A 22,470-nucleotide genomic window follows, 5' to 3' on the forward strand; every position below is an offset into this window, starting at 1 on the left:
CACAGCTGTTAAAAGGACGTAAAGTTGTGGTAAAACTCCTCATATATTGAATCAACTACTTTGAGATGTTATTTTACATAGCTGAAGTTTTATTTTTATCCTCTCGTGATTTAAATTCCTCAGTTATGTACAACTATTTCCTTAGGTGTAATGGGAAAAACTATCTAAGACCCACTGAGATTAGTGGGCAATGGAAGAAAGAGGAAGACAACCAATCAAAGATAGGAAGGAATCCAAGCTTCTTAGAGTGGAAGAGAACTATTCCTCACCTTGCTAATGTAATTATAAAAGCTTATTCTTGCAAAAAGAAATGGCTAAGGGAAAAAAAGTGGGGGGGAGAATATATTAATGGATTTTTTTTTTTTTTTTGGCCATTGCTGTGCAGCTTGCGGGATCTTAGTTCCCTGACCAGGGTTTAAACCCCGGCCACTGCAGTGAAAGTGCTGAGTCTTAACCACTGGACCTGCAGGGAATTCCCTTCCTGGATTTTTAAAGTCAACAATTACTTTTCTAAACTCCCTTGATTATATTCAATATAAGCTCCTTTCCCAATCAAGACTATTATAATTCTTTTTTTAAAATTTTACTTAAGTGTAGTTGATTTATAATCAACTGTACAGCAAGGTGATTCAGTTATACATATATATCCTTTTCCATATTCTTTTCCATTATGTTTTATCACAGGATATTGAATATAGTTCCCTGTGCTATATAGTAGGACCTTGTTGTTTATACTTCTTATATATAATAGTTTGTGTCTCCTAATCCCAAACCCCCAATCCTTCCTTCGCCCACCTGCCCTCCCCCTTGGCAGCCACAAGTCTGTTCCCTATGTTCTGTGAGTCTGTTTCTGTTTCATAGATATGTTCATTTGTGTCATATTTTAGATACCACATATAAATGATATTATATGGTATTTGTCTTTCTCCCTCTGACTTATTTCACTTAGTATGATAATCTCTAGGTCCATCCATGTTGCTGCAAATGGCATTATTTCACTCTTTTTTATGGCTGAGTAATATTCCATTGTGAATATATATATATATATATATATATATATATATATATATATATACCACATCTTCTTTACCCATTCATCTATTGATGGACATTTAGGTTGTTTCCATGTCTTGGCTAACAATATTCTAATTGTTTAATATGCTCTGCCCCATAAAATAAGATATTGGACAGATGTACAGGTCTAAATTTAGGCATAGGCTGGTTATGAAGGAAAGCAGATTCCAGAGGCTTAGAGGTCTGAAAGTTGTTAAGAGGATGAAAGATGTGTAAGGTCAATTAGCTTTCATCTGAGAGCAACATCTATTTGTTTCTGGTTGATTTTAACCTATTTGCTGGGTGTGGTTGTACAGGTGTAGATCACAGCCAGAAGAAATTACGAAGATTATTGGTGAATTCTGCCCTTACTAGAAAACCAGTGTGGGAGATAGTAGGACACTATTGTCTCTTTTTACCTGGTCCCTTCTCTGAGAGGGAAAACAGTAGTCATTAAACATCTTATCCTGCAACTTAGTGATACCTCTTGGGGCCTATCTCTTGGCTGAGCTCACTCTTTGTATTTCCCCAAGTTTGCTGCCTTTTCCATCCTCCAGTTCCTCTTCCACTGACTGTTTTACTGTTTCTCCCCTTTCTGCCTAGCCCTCTGCCCCTCATTTCTTGCCTTTTCCTTGGCTCCCTGGGATATGTTGGCCTCACAGAGCTATCGCCAATCACTTTCTCTAAAGTCATTTTAAACCAAGATTTTTCAGGATGCCCTTGACCCATATTTCATTTATAAACCAATAAATATCAAGTTGACAGGAAAGACTGGACAGAATCAAACTCAAATCCAAATGTTGAGAAAAATTTTCCATCTTCTCATTCAATATTTTTCTAGTTTCTCAGTAGTATTTTTCTTTATTCTAATTGTGAATTATGCAGATTTATTAGAAGGACATTTCTTCTTCTGTATTTTATATACTATATATTTAAAAATGTCTAACACTAACAATGTTCTAAGTAATAATAACAGCATTGAATACTATAATTCAGTTGTATTGGGGAGGACATGAGGATGCCTCAAAGAAACTCTTGATAAAGAAGCAGCCTAGGGTAGAGAAAACAGCACTGAACTAGGAGTTGAGGTCTCCATTCTAGTCCCATATGCATCACTTAATTCCTGTGTAACTTTAGGCAAGTTACTTTCCTTTCCCAGCATAACAACAGCAACAATGATAATAGTTTATGTGTATTGCCTATTTACTATCTGCCAAGCAATTAAAGAAGCACTTTAGATGCCCTATTCTATTTAATCTTTACAACACCTCTACAAGATATAAACTATTATAATTAATATTTGTAGTTTAGGTAACCGAAACTCAGAGAAGTTGAGAAAATTGCCCAAAGTTTCACATAGCCTAAGGCTATGGACGTTTTCAGAACCAAAGTTCAAGCAGCTAGTAAGTATCAGAACCAGGATTCAAACTCAGGTACATCTGACTCCTTAGTTCACACTTTTAACCAGTAGGAAATGCTGCTGCTTTACAACATTTTTTTGAGCCTTAGCTTCCACATTCATAAAAATAAGGGGATTGGGTTGATTTCTAGAGTCCCCTGTAGCTCTAACATGTTAAGAGTCTCCCATCAAAGGAATATTGAAATCTCCAGTGGCAGCTAAAATAGCAGCTAAAAGCCAAAAAACCCACATCAGTTCTTTCCCTTACATTGCATGAAAGGGCCATGGCATGCCAATGCTTTTCTTAGTGATGTTGAGAAGAAGGAGGAATGTTTTGAGTCATAGGTCAAGGGAGGGAAGAGCTTAGCCTTTTCATCAGGAAACCGAAAAACTGGGAGAAATGTGTGGCTTTTCAGTTCAGATATGAAACATTTGCCAGGGGATAAATAAATATTCTCCTCCAAGAGTGAAGGAGACCAACCCTGCACAAATTGGTAACCAGTAACAATGTAGCAAACAGCCTCTGAATCTACTGAGAATTCAGCCAAAAGCCTGGCTTTGAAGGAGGGGAAGCCTTGATATATGAATTTCAGTGTCATAAATAACAACTTACTAACAGGGAATAATATTCCAGAAGAGAAATTCATGCCTTTGGTTGACATACCAAAAAGGCGTGGAGCACTGGAGACCAAGAGTTATTCTGGGAGTTATTCTCCCTCTACATTCTCTTCCTTTAAGATCTTGCCCACTAACATGGCTTCAACTATCATATCTATGTGGACAACTCCCAAATCTATATCTGCAGCCCTATCCTATCACACTAACTCCAAATCTGTATCACAGCTGCCTCCTGGACATTTCCACAGCGACATTTAGACACCACTTCAAACCCATCAAATGTCAGATTTATCACCTTCTGTTCCAAGCCAGTTCCCACTAAAGTGGGAAAGATGTTTTGACATCTATAAGGACAAGTACAAATATAAAGTATTGTTTTTCTCATTCAGGGTCAAGGACATTGTTTACCCAGGCACCTAGGCCTGGGACTTGGAGTACTTCTCCAAATCCAGGCACTTACTAAATCTAGGAGATTCTTCCCTTGTGAGATCTCTTGTATCTGTTCCTTCCTTTCCATTCTCAACAGCATTACCTCCAGACTGATGAATTCTAAATCTTTATCTCTCACCTTACATAAATGAATGTAAATATGTAAAGTACTTGGCATACAGTGGTGATCAAACAGTGTTAGACGTACTTTTAGGTACTAGACATACTCAACTTAGATGTCCATCTGGCACCTCAAACTCAACATGCTCCTAACTGAATGAATTTCCTTCCCTAAACCAGCTTCTCCTGATTTCCCAGTATCAGTTATTGACATCATAATCTACTCACTCAAGTCAGAAAACTGGGGGTGAGTTTTCTTTGAATTTTTTCCCTCTCTTGGTACCTACATGTAATTTCTCATAACGTCTTATCAGTAGTCTCTGGTATTTCTTTCAATATGTACCCTTTTTTATGTCCTCATAGGCACTGGCCTAAACAAAGGTCTTTTTAGATTTGGATTTAGCTCAACAACTTACTGTGAGATCTTGGACAAATTATTTAACTTCCTTGAATCTCAGTTTCTTCCCCTGTAAACATGGAGTTGTTTTCTGGATTAAATGAGATTATTATATGTATAGTTTTGATAATAGAGTTACCTCTCAAAAATATATTCCCTTTCCCCTCTCACAATCTTCCTCTTCTTCAAGTTGTTTAAAGTGTACAGTTGGGCAGCTGATTTGAGATCTTAATGTAGGCATTTATAGTTACAAACATCCATCTGAGCACTGCTTTTGCTGCATCCAATAAATTTTGTTATTTGTATTTCCTTTTCATTAACCTCAAAGTATTTTCTACTTTCTCTAGGATTTCTTCTTTAACCCAGTGGTTAAGAATATATTGTTAATGAAAAAAAAAAGAAAGAAAGAACATATTGTTAATTTCACATATTTGTGAATTTTCGTTTTCCTTTTGTTATTGGTTTCTAGCTTCAGCCCACTGTTGAGGGAGAAGATACTTTGTATAATTCCAATCTTTTTAAATTTATTAAGACTTCTTTTGTGGCCTAACCTATGGCCTAGGGAAAATGTTCAATCTGCACTTGAGAAGAATGCACAGTCTGTTGTTAGGCAGACTGTTTTGTATATGTCTATTGTGTTTAGTTGGATTATAGAGTTGTTCAAGTCTTCTATTTCCTTATTGATTTTCTGTCTAAATATTCTATCCATTACTGAAAGTGTGATATTGAAGTCTCCAGCTATTCTTGTAGAACTGCCTATTTCTCCCCTCCAGTCTGTCAATTTTTACTTCGTATATTTGGATCTGTTATTAGATGCATAAATGTTTATAATTGTTATATCTTCTAGCTGTACTGAACTAAACCTTTTATTAATATATAATACCCTTCTTTGTCTCTTGTAACTGTTCAGATTTAAAATCAATTTTTACTACATGGTTCAAAAGGATACATGTACCCCAATGTTCATTGCAGCACTATTTACAATAGCCAAAACATAGAAGCAACCTAAATGCCCATCAACAGATGAATGGATAAAGAAGGTGTGGTACATATATACAATGGAATGTTACTTAGCCATAAACAAGAACAAAATAATGCCATTTGCAGCAATGTGGATTGACCTAGAGATTGTCATACCTCAGTGTGACATACCTCAAACGTAAGTCAGACACAGAAAGACAAATATCATATGATATCGCTTATATGTGGAATCTAAAAAAAATGGGTACAAATGAACTTATTTATACAACAGAAGTAGAGTCATGGATATAGAAAACAAACTTATGATTACCAGGGGGGTAAGTCAGAGGAGAGATAAATTGGGAGATTGGGATTGATATATACACAATACTATATATAAAATAGATAAGTAATAAGAACCTGCTGTATAGCACAGGGAACTCTACTCAATACTCTGCAAGGCCTATATGGAAAAAGAATCTAAAAAATAAATAGTGGATATATGTATATGTATAACTGATTCACTTTGCTGTACACCTGAAACTAACACAACATTGTAAATCAACTATGCTCCAATATGAATTTTTTTAAAATCTTAAAAAAATATTTCTCCTGTTACTTAGGTTATTAATTATAAACAGATACGTTAAAAGCTAAAAATATTCCCCAGAATAAATTAATAACTTCATGGCAACATTAAAAAAAGAAGTGGTACATATATACAATGGAATATTACTCAGCCATTAAAAAAATGAAATAATGTCATTTACAGCAACATGGATGGACCTGGAGATGATCATACTAAGTGAAGTAAGTCAGACAGAGAAATATAAATATCATATGATATCGCTTATATGCAGAATCTAAAAAGAAATTAATACAAAATAACTTATTTACAAAACAGAAACGGACTCAAAGACTTAGAGAATGAACTTATGGTTACCAAGGGGAAAAGGTTGGGGGGAGGGATAGATTGGGAGTTTGGAATTGACAAGTACACATTGCTATATTTAAAATAGATAACCAACAAGGTCCTACTGTATAGCACAGGGAACGCTGTTCAATACTCTGTAACAATCTAAATGGGAAATGAATTTGAAAAAGGATAGATACACATATATGTATAACTGAATCACTCTGCTGTACACCTGAAATTAATGCAACATTGTTAACCAACTATACTCCAATATAAAATGAAATTTTTTTAAAAAGTCAATTTTTTCTGATATTATTATAGCTATCCCAGTTACCTTTTGGTTACTCTGCATGGAATATTTTTTTCCATTCTTTTATTTTCAACCTATTTGTGTATTTGGGTGTAAAATGAGTAATTTGTAAGCAGCATATAGTGGGACTGTGTTTTTTGTCCATTCTGCCAGTCTCTGTCTTTTTATTAGTGAGTTTAATGCATTTACACTTAAAGTGATTACTGATAATGAAGGACTTTCTTCTGCCATTTTGCTGTTTTAACATATATCTTATATGTTTTTTTGTTTCTCTGTTCTTCCAATATTGCCTTTTTCTTTGTCTTTGTTAATTTCTTTTAGTGTAACATTTTGATTTCATCTTTATTTTCTTTTCTACATGTTTTAGTTATGTTCTTAGTAGTTGCCATGGGGATTACAGTTAACATCCAAATTTATAACAATCTAATTTGAAATGACACGAAATTAGCTTCAAGAACCATACCTTAACTCTGCTCCTATCCAGTTCCATCCCTCCCTTTATGTTGTTATTGTCAAAAATTAAATCTTTTTACTTTGTGTGCTCATTATCATAGATTTATAATTATCACTTTATGCATTTGTTTTTATAAATCATATAAAAAACAAAAAGAGAAGTTACAAACCAATAATACAATGATGCTAGCTTTTATTTTTACCTATGTAGCTACCTTTACTGGAGATCTTTATTTCTTCATATGACTTTGAGTTACCATATAGTTTCCTTTCCTTTCAGCATGAAGGACTCCCTTTAGCATTTATTGTAGGGGAGGACTACTAGCAACAAACTCCATTAGCTTTTCTTTATCTGAAAATGTTTTAATTTCTGCTTCATTTTGAATGACAGTTTTCCTGGGCATAAAATCTTGGTTGACATATGACCAAGCAATTCCATTCCTAGGATTATATCCAAAAGAATTGAAAGCAGGGACTTGAGAAAGTATCTGTAAATAGTTGAGAAAACAAATTGAGACCCCAAAAGATCATTTAAGAACTAATGTAAAGAGCAAGGAACTCAGTAGAATTGTTAAAAATCAAATTAATAAAATGAAGAAAAATTCTGGGGTAGTCACAATGAATGAAAAGGATAAAGACAAATTAAACTAATTAGTTACAAAACAATAGAGTTGGGATCAAAGATAATCTAATAATAATAATGCTGAAGCAGAATAACTTCTATTCTACAATAAAACAGAGAACATATTAGAAGATAAAACAGCAGAAATATTTCCTGAAATAATCGAAGAACTGCATTTGCAAATCTAAAGAATATACTCTGTGTTTGAGGTGAATCTGACAGATATTGACTGGAATCAAGTCATATCCTGATTACATTATTAAACAAGGATAAAGATGGCAACCAGGCACAGAAGGCAAATAATATACACAAGGGGAAAATAAAAACAAACTTGTTGACATGGTACTTCTCCAGAGATACAGCTAATGCCAGAAGAAAATGGAAAAGAATTAAAGTGTTCTAAAAGACATTGTGATACAAGAATACCAGCAAAGTTTAAATGTAAATCTAACAGGCACACATTCTAAAGCATGAAAGAACTCAGACTATATAACTAACATGAGAACATTTTTTAGAGGGGGAGAACTACCAAATGAAGTATTTCATTAAAGTAAAAAACCCTACCAAATGATGAATGGCTGGTCAACTGAAAGAAGAGTGGAGAATCTGTAGGAAAAGGACTAGTAGTAAACATTTATTCCATTTAATCATATATATATATATATATATATATATATATATATATATATATCCATTCATCTATTAATAGGCAGTTTACTTCCAAATCCTGGTTATTGTTGGTAATGCTGCAATGAGCATAGGGGTGCATATAACTTTTTGAATTAGTGTTTTTTTTTCCTTTGGATAAATACTCAGAAGTGGAATTGCTGAATCATCTTAGTAGTTACATTTTTAATTTTTTGATGCAGCTCCATACTGTTTTCCATAGTGGCTGTACCAATTTACATTCCCACCAACTGTGTAGGAGGGTTCTCTTTTCTCCACACCCTCTCCAGCATTTGTTATTTGTAGACTTTTTAATGATGGACATTCTGACTGGTGTGAGGCGATATCTCATGTTGTTTTGATTTGTATTCCCTGTTGATTAGGGATGTTGAGCATTTCTTCATGTGTCTGTTGGCCATCTGCATATCTTCTTTGGAAAAAGGTCTATTAGGTCCTCTGCCTGTTTTTTAATTGTATTTTTTGGTGTTTTTGATATTGAGTTGTATGAGATATTTATATATTTTAGATATTAACCCATTATCTGTTATATTGTTTGCAAATATCTTCTCCCAGTCAGTTGGTTGCCTTTTTGTTTTGTTGATGGTTTCTTTCTCTGTGTAAAGGCATACCTTTACAGGGCAAATTTCTTCCCATTGGGAGCTTCAAGAGCAGTGAATCATGAGACAAGTCCTGTTTTGCCACTTTACTGGCTATATGATCTTGTGTATGTCACTTCCTCTCTGGAAGCAGACCTCAATTTTCCTATCTCTGGGGATATTCTTGATATTTGTGAATCTCTGATACCCACAGGCCCACTTTTTCACCAAGGCCGAATCTAGGACAAATTTTCCTAATTGGTAACTACTAGACATCCATTTCCAGGCATAATACTTGGCAAAAGTATTAAGTTGGCAAAGCTTATCTCTGGAATCCTTCCATCTTCCTAATTCTGTGGGCACTTCTAATTTTGCTGCTTGTTTCAATTCCTCCCCCACTTCTTCCAACAGCTAACCTAAAGTTCTTCAAATGTTAGCTGATAATAGTTTAAATGCTGAAGGTGGGGAAGTGGGAAGGGATTAGGGAAGCGTTTACGGAGAAGAGTGGTTAACTTCTGAAGTGTGACTATTTGGGGCAAAGAGAGTAGTCCATTTTGCTGGACACACAGAGTAGGTTTCTGGGAGAGAAAGGTTAAAATGAGATCAGATTGTGTGGGGCTTTATACCTCATGGTTGTGGCATTTGAAATTAATTTGATTGATAGTAGGGAGACTTTGAAGGTTTTGTCCAGGGGGTGACTTGAACAGGATGAAGCACAATTCTCTAAAAAGCCTCAGTTAAAATGCAAATTATGTTCCCTGGGAGGGTAATGCATTGGTTCATTAACACTTATTAACACCTCAGAGAGAGATTTCTTATCGAGGAGCAAAGTGCCCTGAGGGACTGGGTCACAAGCACAAAATAGAGCAATATTGATTAGGAAGAAAAAAGGAGTAAACAAGTTTCAGAGAACAGGTAGTACCTGAATGTACATTGTAAGGGGACCCTGGGGAGATGGAAGGCAGCAGGAAAACAGCACTAGGCCTGGGGTGAAAAGACTTAAGGGCACCAAGAGTTGGGGTGCCAGGCTAGGTCCTGGGTCCAAGTATAATGATCTGAAGACAGGTTCTGGCCCAGAAACAACTATCTTTTCTGCTAGCTGGAAATCATACCATGAGAGATTCATTCTATAGGATCTGGAAAGGCATTTATTTAAAGATACTTTGAGAGCCCTAAGCAAACTCAAATACCACCAGGTAACAACACCTAGTGCACATTTTTGGGCCCTAGTTTCATCACGTCTCACAATCTCTCTTTTCACATCTGTGAAATGGGGATAGTGCTGTTTTGCCTTGCTCATATATTTGAGGTGAGAGAATGAGAGGATCAGATGAGATGATAGATGATATAGAATGTTGTAAATGATAAAATGCTAGACCAGTATAAGAAAGGTTGAGTATTTTTTTTTATAGTTTTCCTTTTTCCCCACAGTTCTAGGCAGAGAGCTGGACATTTTCACATATGTACTTATTAAGATTGAATTGAAGTGAATTGCTGTAATTTAATATATTTTCACAAGGATTATATGAAGCTAAAGATCTTTAACAACAACAACAAAAACAAAAAAGCCCTATTTTAGGAAAAATAGTCCATGATCAATCTTAGATTCTGGAAGATATATTGCTTGAGAGAGAGCAATTATTTACCTTTACTTTTGCTGTAGCCTCTGCAAGATTTATGAGTAGGCTGCTGAAGTCCAAATTTGCTTTAGACTATCACCACTTCCTAATTAAATGCAGGTTTAGATAGCTCTATGCTATTTAACTTTTTTTTTTAATGTAGGGTTTGTTATTTTATTACTATTAATTAATTAATTTATTTATTTTTGGCTGTGTTGGGTCTTCGTTTCTGTGCAAGGGCTTTCTCTAGTTGCGGCAAGCGAGGGCCACTCTTCATCATGGTGCATGGGCCTCTCACTATCACGGCCTCTCTTGCTGCGGAGCACAGGCTCCAGACGCACAGGCTCAGTAATTGTGGCTTATGGGCCAGTTGCTCCACGGCATGTGGGATCTTCCCAGACCGTGGCTCGAACCCGTGTCCCCCGCATTGGCAGGCAGATTCTCAACCACTGTGCCATGAGGGAAGCCCTCTATTTAACTTTTAAAAAGTGATCTAGTACAATTTGTTTATTGAAGCTATTTTTGTATTTAATTTTAATATGAGAAAGTAGATAATTATTTTGCTCTAAATGCTTTATATCAGTAGTTATTGATTTCACCTTATCTGGATATATTTTTGCTGAAGCTCTTTGACCATTCCAAGACTTTGTATAAATTCAAAGGGAAAGTGTTAAAAGTCTTTAAATGTAAAAACGTATTCTCCTGATCTTGAAGTCACGGTCAATCTTATAGGGCCTAGGTCCTGGTATTTCAAAGTACTCTGCAATGGGTTTGAAATGCTTCTAGCTCTTAATCTTTCTCCTGGTCCTCTGCTTCCTTAACTACATCGCAATCTGGCTGGACAACCCAAACACCAATGAACTCTTTAAATTGATATAGGTCAGTGAAAGGACATAAGTGTAAGGGAAAAATAAGATTTACCTATGGAAATCTCAGTTTTCAGAAGAGCAAATAATAAAGTTTGAGTTAGCAGACCTGAGTTCTAGTCCTGCTCCAGATGTTTACTATATTTGGCAAGTCACTTTCCCTTTCAGGACCATAGTTCCTCTATAACTAAAATGATTTACTGAGCTAGAAGATATCTAAGGTCTCTTCCACCTCCATCAATTGAATTTCCATGCCTGAGAATATAGGATACAATTCTGCCCATTGGCCTAGGTGAGTGATGTCAAAGGACATGCACATGCTAATTATTTCATTATGTGACATGGCGCTTTTAGCAAAAAGTACTTGTCTAAGTACTCTCCTGGTTGTCAACTTTAGATACTGCACAAGGCCTTTCAGAGTACTTGGATTGATGTTATGTAATCACCCACACAGCAACATCTCAAAAAGTGTAACCTGGGGTTATCCTCATTAGAATCACATGGAATGCATGTTCTATGGTTCCATTCCAACCTGCTATAAATAATAATATCCTGGGTCAGTGAGGACTAGGAATCTGCACCTTATCAAGGTCCTCAGCTGATTCTAATGTCCACTAAAGTTTGAAAATCATGGGGTACAAAGTTAGAGTCATTCAAGAATATGTCAGATACAGGGAGAAGCAGAATAATCATGCCTTGAAAACAATGCTTGCTGAGGTGGGAAGAGTGTGGGTGAGGAGATAGCACACTCAGTATGAGAAAAACAAATACCTGCTTATAAAAAAGAACATTAAAAACAATTGAAGAACATAGTAAGCTTGAAACTAAGCACAATATTACATGAGAATGAATATTCAGAGGGGAAAAATGAAATGTGAACATTTAACGTTTAAAAAAATCACTCAAGTTAAAGATATTACACTTGTAGAGAGTACTGGTAGTAACATCTTTAAGGTGCCCTGATTTTATTAAGGGGACTACACACTACTTTTCCCCAGAGACCAGGAATGTGGCACTGGAGTTGTGGAATTTTCCCTTTGGAAAGTGGGATTTCCCTGGATGCTTTAAAAGCCAAATCATCAGGGGCTTCTCTGTACTGTGAGGTGCCAAGTTTGGCAGGATAAATAATGGAAAGAGAACTAGAGGAAAAGGAAAATGTGAGAAAGAATATGGAAAATGACAGATGAGTCAGGGAAAGGACCTAATCAAAGAGAGAGAGTTTATGGGAAGAGAAAGAGAAGGCTAAGCCATGTAAAATATCGAATAGAGACTGGGATTGAACAAAGCTGGAAAGGAGAAAGAAGAAAACTAGGTAAATGGTTTTCTGAGGAGAACTCTAATTTGTCATATGAAAGGAAAAATAGTTTGATTCTGTACCTAATCTGGAATAGGGCCCACTGAAGACCATTTTACCCATACAAATGACTTTCTCCTTGAAGTTGAAAGCTGGTTTCAAGGTTGTTCCTGCCTTAAAACATCTTTAAGAACTGGTCTTTTTTTTTTTTTTAAGGGAAACATTCAGATGCCTTTGCACATGGTTGGTCATATATTAATTTGCCAAACAGAAAAATCCTTAGAGATGGGTAACACTGTTAGCCTGAGGTACAGTGATAGGCTCTATTTTGTGATTCGAGGTTAAAGGGTTCCCACTCAGAACCTTATTCTTAACTAGCCTGGTCTGAAATTACCAGGAAAGAATCACTCCAGTTCATTAGCTTTGTCTCAATAGTCTCTTTTAAAATGCAAATATCATTCCTGGAAGAGGTAACATATTAACCAGTTCACACCATTGACATTTATTAGTTTTCTCAGATTAGCTCTATCAGGTTTGCTTGGAGCAAGGCCTGAAGGGAATGGGATAAATCCACAGAAGTTTAGATTTTTGAGGTTTTTTTTTCTTTTTTGGTGGGAAGGTATTTAGAAGGGCAGGATTGTATTGGGGAAACCCCTGAGAACAGGTTTTTTTTTTTTTTTTTTTCTAATATTCCATCTAAGGTTGACCTGGGAAGGGATGGTAAAGTCCAGGAGAAACTGAAGGAGGAGGTATGAGATGGGCTCCTCAGAATCTAGTATTCGTGGAATGGATATATAGGGTGGAGGAAAGTGTTGGATAAAGGTATAGACACAAGAAGATATTTTGGGATGGGAATATGGGGTGGAGGGAGAAAAAGCTCTGAAGACCAAACACTTGGTAAGAGCTCTCTGGAGCTCAGTTTTCTCATTTGTTAAGATAAGGGGGATGGACTAGGTAATATCAAAACTCCTTCGGAGGCTAACATTCTGGGATTTTTGCTTCACAATGTGATATAGGGCCTTTAGTTTCTGATAAAGTTCAGTTCCTAGTGTACTTACTGTTAACAAGCACTCTGATTGGGAATGTGAAACAAGTGAAAGACTTAAATAATAACTTGCTGGTTGATCTGTCTGTTGGTAAAAACCCAATGAATCACACATTGGTTTTGTATTAATGAAGGAACTGCATTCTCATAGTGTCAAATGCCTATACATAGTGTTTAATAACTAGAAATAAAGTATGAGTTTTTGAAGTTTCAACTTTCTTTCAGAGAATGGGATTGATGAGAAGTAATGTCTCTCCCTGCGCAGGCAGTCAAGAAGAGAAAAGGTTCACAAATTTTCAATCTGTTGATGATTCACCACGATCTATTGAACATAGAAGAAATGCCTTGACCATCATATGAAAGTGGTATCATAGGATAGAAAACCTCATTCTCACTAAACTATATATATACATATTTACAGATGTGCAGTAAAACCCTCCCAGCCCTTATAGTAACTTAGCAGAGAAAGGATGTGTTTTCAACATTTATTGATACCTAAGTAGAATGTCCTCCACTGAATTCATGAAAAGTAAACAAAAGTTTAGTAATCTTCAATCTTCTGTTACAACACAGAGGGCAAGGACCTATTGCCTACAGAGATGAGTTGGAAGGTTACTAGAGATCATTCAGCCCAACCCTCTCATTTTAAAATTGACAAGATGACTTGGCCAGGGTACTACAGTGATTTAGAGGCAAAATCTAGATGCAAAGCAAGTCTCCTGAGTGCCTACAGAGGCAGTGTGCCATCATGGTAGAAAGCATGGACTTTAGAACTGCAGACATGGGTTCAAACACCAAAAATACTACTTCCTAGCTATCTGACCTCAAATTAGTTAGTAAACCTTTCTAAGCCTTGTTTTTCTCATCTGTAAAATGGGCATTAAAATAGCTCCCTTGTGGAGCTCTTGTGAGGATAATAAATATATTAACTCTAATTCACATGTCAAGAAACAGTGTAACGTGATAGTCAGGAATTCCCTGGAGGTCCAGTGGTTAGGACTCTGTGCTTTCACTGCCGAGGGCCCAGGTTGGATCCCTGGTCAGGGAACTAAGATCCCACAAGCTGTGAGGTGCAGCCAAAAAAAAAAAAAAAAAAAAAAACAGAAAGAGGAAGAAACAGTATAACATAATGGTTAAGGGCAAGTATTCAAGTACTCTGGAGCTAGATTGCCTTGGTTTGAATTATGACACAACCACTTAATCTCCGTGCCTCAGTTTCCTCATTATTAAAATGTCAATTAAATTAGTAAGTCAGAAAGAAAAAGACAAATACCGTATGCTAACACATATATATGGAATTTAAGAAAAAAAATGTCATGAAGAACCTAGGGGTAAAGCAGGAATAAAGACGCAGACCTCCTAGAGAACGGACTAGAGGTTATGGGGAGGGGGAAGGGTGAGCTGTGACAGGGCGAGAGAGAGTCATGGGCATATACACACTAACAAACGTAGTAAGGTAGATAGCTAGTGGGAAGCAGCCGCATGGCACAGGGATATTGGCTCGGTGCTTTGTGACAGCCTGGAGGGGTGGGATAGGGAGGGTGGGAGGGAGGGAGACGCAAGAGGGAAGACATATGGGAACATATGTTTATGTATGACTGATTCACTTTGTTATAAAGCAGAAACTAACACACCATTGTAAAGCAATTATACCCCAATAAAGATGTTAAAAAAAATTAGTATTTACCTTATAGGTTTGCATGTACAAGTATCTGACATATAGCAATTCAGTATAGATGGTAGCTCTTATTATTACCATCATCAAATCCACTTGCTCACCACCTCCTCCACCCCATTTACTGCTTCTTTTATGGTTGTTAAAGTAGACTACCAAGGGTAGGGTCTCAATAATATCTACTTTTCCCACTGGCACACAGTGTGGCCTGGACGCAATATTCGTAGCATACCAGGTTTCAGTAAAGTCATTAAAGGCATCCATTAGCATACAAACACTCTATCTGGGAGAGAGAACACTTAAGCCATTAGCACTTTAGTTAGAATAATAAGATTAGCTATTATCAAGGACTTCATTGACAGGATCTGTGGAGTTTAGGGGGGGTTGGGGAATCCTACAAAGTTTGAAAACTAGGGATGGAAACTAAGGTAGAAATTCATAGGAGGATGTGTTAGACACCTCCATGGGGCTGGGGGTGGTTATAAAACAAAGGGAGGGAACTAAGAAGAGTAGAGAGCAAATCCAGCCCTAGCCAAAACTGTGGATTTGTCAGTGCCACTTGTACCCTTTCCCCCAGCTAATTCTTACTTCTTTTAATACCACCTTTCCTCTGGTCATTTAGCAAACAAATACCCCTAAGGTGTGGGTGGCTTAATGTGTTGCTGTTCCCAGGAGTACAACTGTGCCTAATTTAACAAATCCTCTGCTTAAAGGTGTTTTTTTTTTACAAGCAAATACCATCTCAAGATAAATCAGGATACATGAAAATGGAATTCTCTGGAAAATGTAGCTAGGGGTAGCAGTTAAAGTAAGGGGGAGTTCTGGTTTCCAGCTGAGGGGACTGCGTTCTACTTTGGTGGGAATAAGACTGAATTGACGCCCTGCATTCAGTCTGTGCTTTTCTTGGAGTTTCTTTTTTGTTCGGAGGAGAAGGGCCGAAAAAGGGCCCTTCCAGGGCGCAGCGCTGGGTTGCCACATTTGGGAGCGCCGCCCGGAGTTGAGCGCACAGCCTCCCGCCGCCCTGCCGTTGGGCTGGTGGAGGCCGCAACGCTGCTAGGGTTGCATCAGTTTTCCTGTTTGCACTATTTCTTTTTGTAACCATGGCCCCGTCTTAAGTATCTCCAATTGAGAAACGAAACCTCAGGAAACCGAAACTTAACCAGCCGCTCTTGCTTCTGTAACTACGCTTGCTGACCCCCCTTTGTAATTATCCAACCAATCAGACGGCGACTAGTGTCTTTGTTTAAAGGTTAACCAATCAGTACTCCCCACCCTTGGAAAGTCCCGAACTTGTTTGTACCTGTCTATAAAAGAGCTGAACTAAACTCCATCGGGACCTCTTAGCGTCACCGGCAACGAGTGCGCGGAGGTCCAGGTTCGAACCTGCAATAAATGACCCTTGCCGTTTGGCTTTGACTCTCGACTCTGGTGGTCTTGTGGAGGGGTCTCGCGACCGTGGGAATTTCATTTGGGGGCTCGTCCGGGATGCCCCCGAGCCCACCAGACATCAGGTCAACGGGTCATCGCTGACAACCGATCGGTAAGTAAGCCGGCTCAGGGTACCTTCTGTTTTGGGGACTAGGACAGTCCTGGCGGACGCGCTATAGGACACCTAGTCGGGTGTGGTTGGAGGCGTCCACCACGACCCATCTGGGGCTGATAGCCCATCTGAAGCGCGCACGCGATAACCTCCCCTTCCTCCTTTTACAGGCTCCACTATTGGGACCGCTCTTAATCACTTTTGTTTTCAGAGTAACCTTCTCTAACCAATCTCTTCCAGGACCTAGACATGGGCCAAGCACAGAGTACCCCCCTCTCCCTCCTTCTCGCTAATTTCGGGGATGTAAAGTCCCGAGGACACAACCTCAGTCTGGACATCCGGAGAAGAAAACTAATTACCTTCTGCCGCTGTGAATGGCCAACTTTCGGGGTTGGCTGGCCCACCGAGGGTACCTTTTGTCTTCCTATAATCCTAAAAGTTAAATCTAGAGTTTTCTTGCCAGGAAAAGAAGGCCATCCAGACCAGATCCCCTACATCCTGGTATGGCAGGACCTGACAGAAAACCCACCTCCCTGGATGACCCCCTTTTTGTCATCAGGGTCATGTAAGATCCTTGCGGCCCGACCAACTAAACCTCCCAAGCCTCAGACCCCAACTGCACCCATACTCTCTGATAGCCAAGACCTCCTTCTCCTAGACCCCCCCCATATCAACCTCCTCCTTTGGCCCCACAACCGGCCCCCCTTCCTGCTCCTGGCCCTGCTCCTCTCCCCTTGGTAGAACCTCCTGCGGCCCCTCCCGAGGGGCCACCCAGGTCAGAACCGGAGAACTGAGAGGCAGAAGCACTACCGGTCCTCCTGCCCAATGAAAATAACTCCCATGGGCCGGCTGGACGCACCCGTGGACGCACTCAGCGCGACCCAGGGTTCCGCCATCCGGATTCCACCATAGCCCTACCCCTGCGAGAAATAGGCCCTCCCGATGAGACAGGGAACCCCCGACTCCAGTATTGGCCATTCTCTACCAGTGACTTATATAATTGGAAAACCCAGAATGCCCGCTTCTCTGATAATCCTAAAGACTTGATAGCTCTTCTAGATAGCGTTATGTTCACTCATCAGCCCACCTGGGATGACTGCCAACAGCTCCTCCGGATCCTATTCACTACCGAAGAACGGGAGCGAATCCAGCTGGAAGCGAGAAAACTGGTTCCTGGAGATGATGGTCAACCCACCGCTAACCCTGACCTCATCAATGCAGCCTTTCCCTTAACTCGCCCCCCGCAGGATGATTGGGACTATAACACCGGAGAAGGTAGGGGACGACTGCTCATTTATCGCCAGACTCCAATGGCGGGTCTCCGGGCTGCCACGCGCAAGCCCACTAATTTGGCCAAGGTATATTCAATTGTACAAGGTAAAACAGAAAGTCCCTCCTCTTACTTAGAAAGATTAATGGAAGCCTTTAGGCAGTATACCCCTATGGATCCAGAGGCCCCCGAAAATCAGGCTGCCGTTGTAATGTCCTTCATTAACCAAGCAGCCCCTGATATTAAAAAGAAACTCCAGAAGTTAGAAGATCTGGAGGGCAAACAGATACAGGACCTACTCCGTATCGCCCAGCGCGTCTTTAATAACCGAGACGCCCCAGAGGATAAACAACTTAAAGCCACTGAGAAAATGACTAAGGTCCTGGCCGCCATTGTTCAGAAAGACCAAGAGGGCCCCCCAGCCACTCGACCTCCCAGGCGACCATTGGACAGAGATCAATGTGCCTATTGCAAGGAAAAGGGCCACTGGGCTCGGGAGTGCGCCAAGAAAAGGCAGCCGCGCCCCAACCAGGGGCAATGGCAACCGAAGGCCACCCCAGTCCTGTTTACACATGATACAAAGTAGGGGGGACGGGGTTCGGACCCCCTCCCCGAACCCAGGGTAACCCTACGAGTGGAGGGGAAACCAGTCCAATTCCTGGTGGATACGGGGGCACAGCATTCGGTCTTGGTTAAGCCCCACGGGCAAATTTCTAACAAATCCTCCTGGGTCCAGGGAGCTATGGGAGTCAAACGTTACCTTTGGACCACTCAGAGAACTGTGGACTTGGGCACAGGAAGGGTAACCCATACCTTTCTGGTCATTCCCGATAGCCCTTGCCCCTTACTGGGGAGAGACTTACTCACTAAAATGGGAGCACAAATTCATTTTCGGCCAGAGGGGCCAATCGTAACAGACCCTCACGATCAACCCATATCTGTGCTCACCCTGAACTTGGAAGATGAGTACCGACTTCACCAGGAACCACCCTCCCAAAATCAAGATATAGAGTCATGGCTTCAGCAGTTCCCCGAAGCATGGGCAGAAACAGGTGGGATGGGACTAGCCAAACATCGCCCAGCCCTATTCATAGAGATCAAACCAGGAGCAGATCCTGCACGTGTCTGACAGTATCCCATGCCCCTAGAGGCCAAAACTGGTATCACTCCTCATATTCGCCGGCTTCTTGACCTGGGGATACTGTGTCCCTGCCAGTCGGCCTGGAATACACCCCTGCTGCCAGTCTGCAAACCTAACAGTAAAGACTACCGCCCAGTGCAGGACCTGAGGGAAGTTAACAGACGGGTCATAGACATCCATCCTACTGTGCCCAATCCATATACTCTTTTGAGCGCCCTTAGTCCAGAAAAACAATGGTATACTGTGCTGGACCTCAAAGATGCCTTTTTTAGTTTACCCTTGGCACCCAAAAGTCAAGAACTCTTTGCCTTCGAATGGTCGGATCCCGAGAGAGGCATAAACGGACAACTCACCTGGACCAGACTTCCCCAAGGATTCAAAAATTTGCCCACCTTGTTTGATGAGGCCCTACACGAGGATCTCAGTGAGTACCGGAGACAAAACCCCAATGTAACCCTCCTGCAGTATGTTGATGATCTCTTAATAGCTGCTGAAACCGCTGAAGCCTGCCTGCAGGGAACCAGAAACCTCCTACAGACTCTCGGCACCCTGGGATACCGGGCCTCTGCCAAGAAAGCGCAGATCTGCAGGCCTGAGGTAACTTACCTGGGGTACCTATTGAAAGGGGGGCAACGATGGCTCACAGATGCACAGAAGGAAACCGTCCTCCGCATCCCCAGACCCACCATGCCTCGACAGGGGAGGGAATTTTTGGGGTCAGCGGGGTTCTGCCGTTTATGGATACCCAAATTTGCTGAAATGGCCAAACCGCTATACTTAGCCACCAAAGAGCAGACGCCCTTTAAATGGACAGAGGAGGCTGAGCAATCATTTCAGCAGATCTAAACTGCCTTGCTATCCGCACCCGCCCTGGGTCTCCCTGATGTCTCCAAACCCTTCCACCTCTGTGGATGAAAGCAAAGGCATAGCTAAGGCCGTGTTGACCCAGCCCCTCGGTCCTTGGCCCAGGCCTGTCGCTTACCTATCAAAGAAATTGGACCCAGTGGCTGCCGGCTGGCCTCCTTGCCTCCGGATGATCGCCGCCACGGCCCTAATGGTAAAGGATGCTGACAAACTAACTATGGGACAGGAGTTGCATGTCACCACCCCCCACGCCATCGACGGGGTTCTCAAACAGCCTCCCGACCAATGGATGAGCAATGCTCGACTGGTCCACTACCAGGGTCTACTGTTAAATCCCCTCAGAATCAGCTACACTCCGCCGCGGGCATTAAACCCTGCCTCCCTATTACCTGACCCAGATTTAGACTCCCCACTCCATGACTGTGCAGAGGTACTGGCCCAGATCCATGGGGTTTGGGAAGACCTACGTGACCAGCCCCTACCGGATGCACAAAGCTGCTGACGGCAGCAGCTTTGTCCAGCAAGGTCAGAGGTATGCGGGGGCAGCGGTAACATCAGAGACTGAGGTGATATGGGCAGAGACTCTCCCCCCGGGGACCTCAGCCCAAAAAGCTGAATTAATTGCCCTGACCCAAGCTCTCAAGATGAGCAAAGGCCAAAAAGCCACCATATATACAGACAGCCGGTATGCTTTTGCTACCGCACATATACATGGGGCAATATACCGAGAGCGGGGACTACTCACAGCAGAGGGCAAAGACATCAAGAACAAAGAGGAAATCCTGGCCTTGCTAGCGGCCATATGGGAACCCAAAAAGCTAGCCATTGTACACTGCCCGGGGCATCAAAAACCCACGAATCCAGTCGCCCGAGGCAACAATTTGGCAGACCAGACGGCTCGAAAGGCGGCACACACTCCAATACCATTACTTCCCCTGCAACTGCCGGATCCAGGGCCCCGGGAACTACCGCCCCAACCCGACTACTCGGAGGATGACATCAGATGGATGAGCAAGCTCCCTCTAACCCAGGTTAGAGACGGATGGTGGTGGGACGCTAAGAACAATATCCTCCTTCCTGAGAAACTAGGAACCCTGGTCCTTGAACGGATCCACCGTAGCACCCACTTGGGCGCCCGACGGCTACAGGATCTCATCAGGCAGACTGGACTTAAAATTAAAAATGTCTCCGAGAAGACTGAACGACTGGTTGCTGACTGTGCAGTCTGCCAACTCCATAATGCCAGCACCCACCTGTCAACCACTGGCATCCGGGAAAGAGGAAACCAGCCCGGAGCCTACTGGGAAGTGGACTTCACGGAGGTAAAGCCTGGCAAATATGGGTATAAATATTTACTGGTGTTTATAGATACCTTTTCAGGTTGGACTGAGGCATTCCCAACCAAGAAAGAGACTGCACAAATAGTAGCTAAGAAACTACTAGAAGAGATCCTGCCCAGGTATGGCTTTCCAGTTATGATAGGGTCCGACAACGGGCCAGCCTTCGTTTCTAAGGTAAGTCAAGATCTGGCTTCCATACTTGGGGCTAATTGGAAATTACATTGTGCATACCGCCCCCAGAGTTCAGGACAGGTAGAAAGAATGAATAGAACTCTAAAAGAGACCTTGACTAAATTGACCATGGAGACTGGTGCTAACTGGGTAGTCCTACTCCCCTACGCTCTGTTTAGGGTGCGAAATTCCCCCTATAAGCTAGGATTTACTCCCTACGAAATAATGCATGGTAGGCCTCCTCCTATCATCCCTAACCTAAAGACTAACCTTATCCAATTGGACCCAGAAAATAATCTCCTGTCTTCCCTCCAAGCCTTACAGCAGACACACGAGACAATCTGGCCCAAACTAAAAGAGCTATATGCAACAGGACCCCCGCCTACTCCACACCAGCTCTGGCCAGGTGACTGGGTCCTTGTCAAACGCCATTGACAAGAGACCCTAGAACCCAGGTGGAAAGGACCTTACCAGATCATCCTGACAACGCTGACGGCCATCAAGGTGGACAGCATAGCTGCCTGGATCCATTACACCCACGTCAAGCCGGTGGATCCATTTTCTGACCTCATCAAGTCCACTAAAGCTGACGTCACCTGGACTGTTGACCGGAGTAAGGACAATCCCCTCAAACTGACCTTGCGCCGTACCCTCCCACATGATGACCAAGGTACTGCTGATAGCCCTAATGATAGTCCTAACCCTCAATCCTTGGGCCACGAGGGGAGGACTCAACCCTCCCCCCGATAAAAATACTTTAATGCAACAACTATATGGTGCACCGTGCGACTGTAGGGGAGGTACTAGCGAGACTCCTGCTCCCCCCCCCATGCTCATGCTCTTATGCAGAACTGTGGGGGCATAATTGCATATCTTGAGCAGACATATGGGGTTACCGGGGCCCCTTCAGGCTGGAAATGCTACCGTAACCCTCAGCCATACCCACTCCCTCCTCGTGAACCTGCTACTTGCCCCTGTTCTACCTTCCAGGAATCAATGCATAGCATGTGCTATTCCTCTTACCAACAATGTATAGGGGCCAATAACCAGACTTATTTCACTGACATACTACAGAATAATAAAAGCCCCACCATTAATGAAGGTAA

General features: G+C 41.3%; 1 protein-coding gene across 1 annotated transcript; it reads left to right on the forward strand.

The window, feature by feature from the left end:
- Positions 1 to 19,409: 19,409 nt before the first annotated feature.
- LOC105748469 (uncharacterized) lies at positions 19,410 to 21,774 on the forward strand. The gene is made up of 2 exons (XM_049705120.1): positions 19,410 to 21,367; positions 21,681 to 21,774. Exons 1-2 carry the CDS (start codon positions 20,270 to 20,272, stop codon positions 21,717 to 21,719), a joined length of 1,137 nt encoding a protein of 378 aa, XP_049561077.1. The 5' UTR covers positions 19,410 to 20,269; the 3' UTR covers positions 21,720 to 21,774.
- The last annotated feature ends 696 nt before the right edge of the window (positions 21,775 to 22,470 follow it).

The sequence above is a fragment of the Orcinus orca genome, chromosome X (assembly GCF_937001465.1).
Source record: "Orcinus orca chromosome X, mOrcOrc1.1, whole genome shotgun sequence".
Taxonomy (NCBI): Eukaryota; Metazoa; Chordata; class Mammalia; order Artiodactyla; family Delphinidae; genus Orcinus; species Orcinus orca.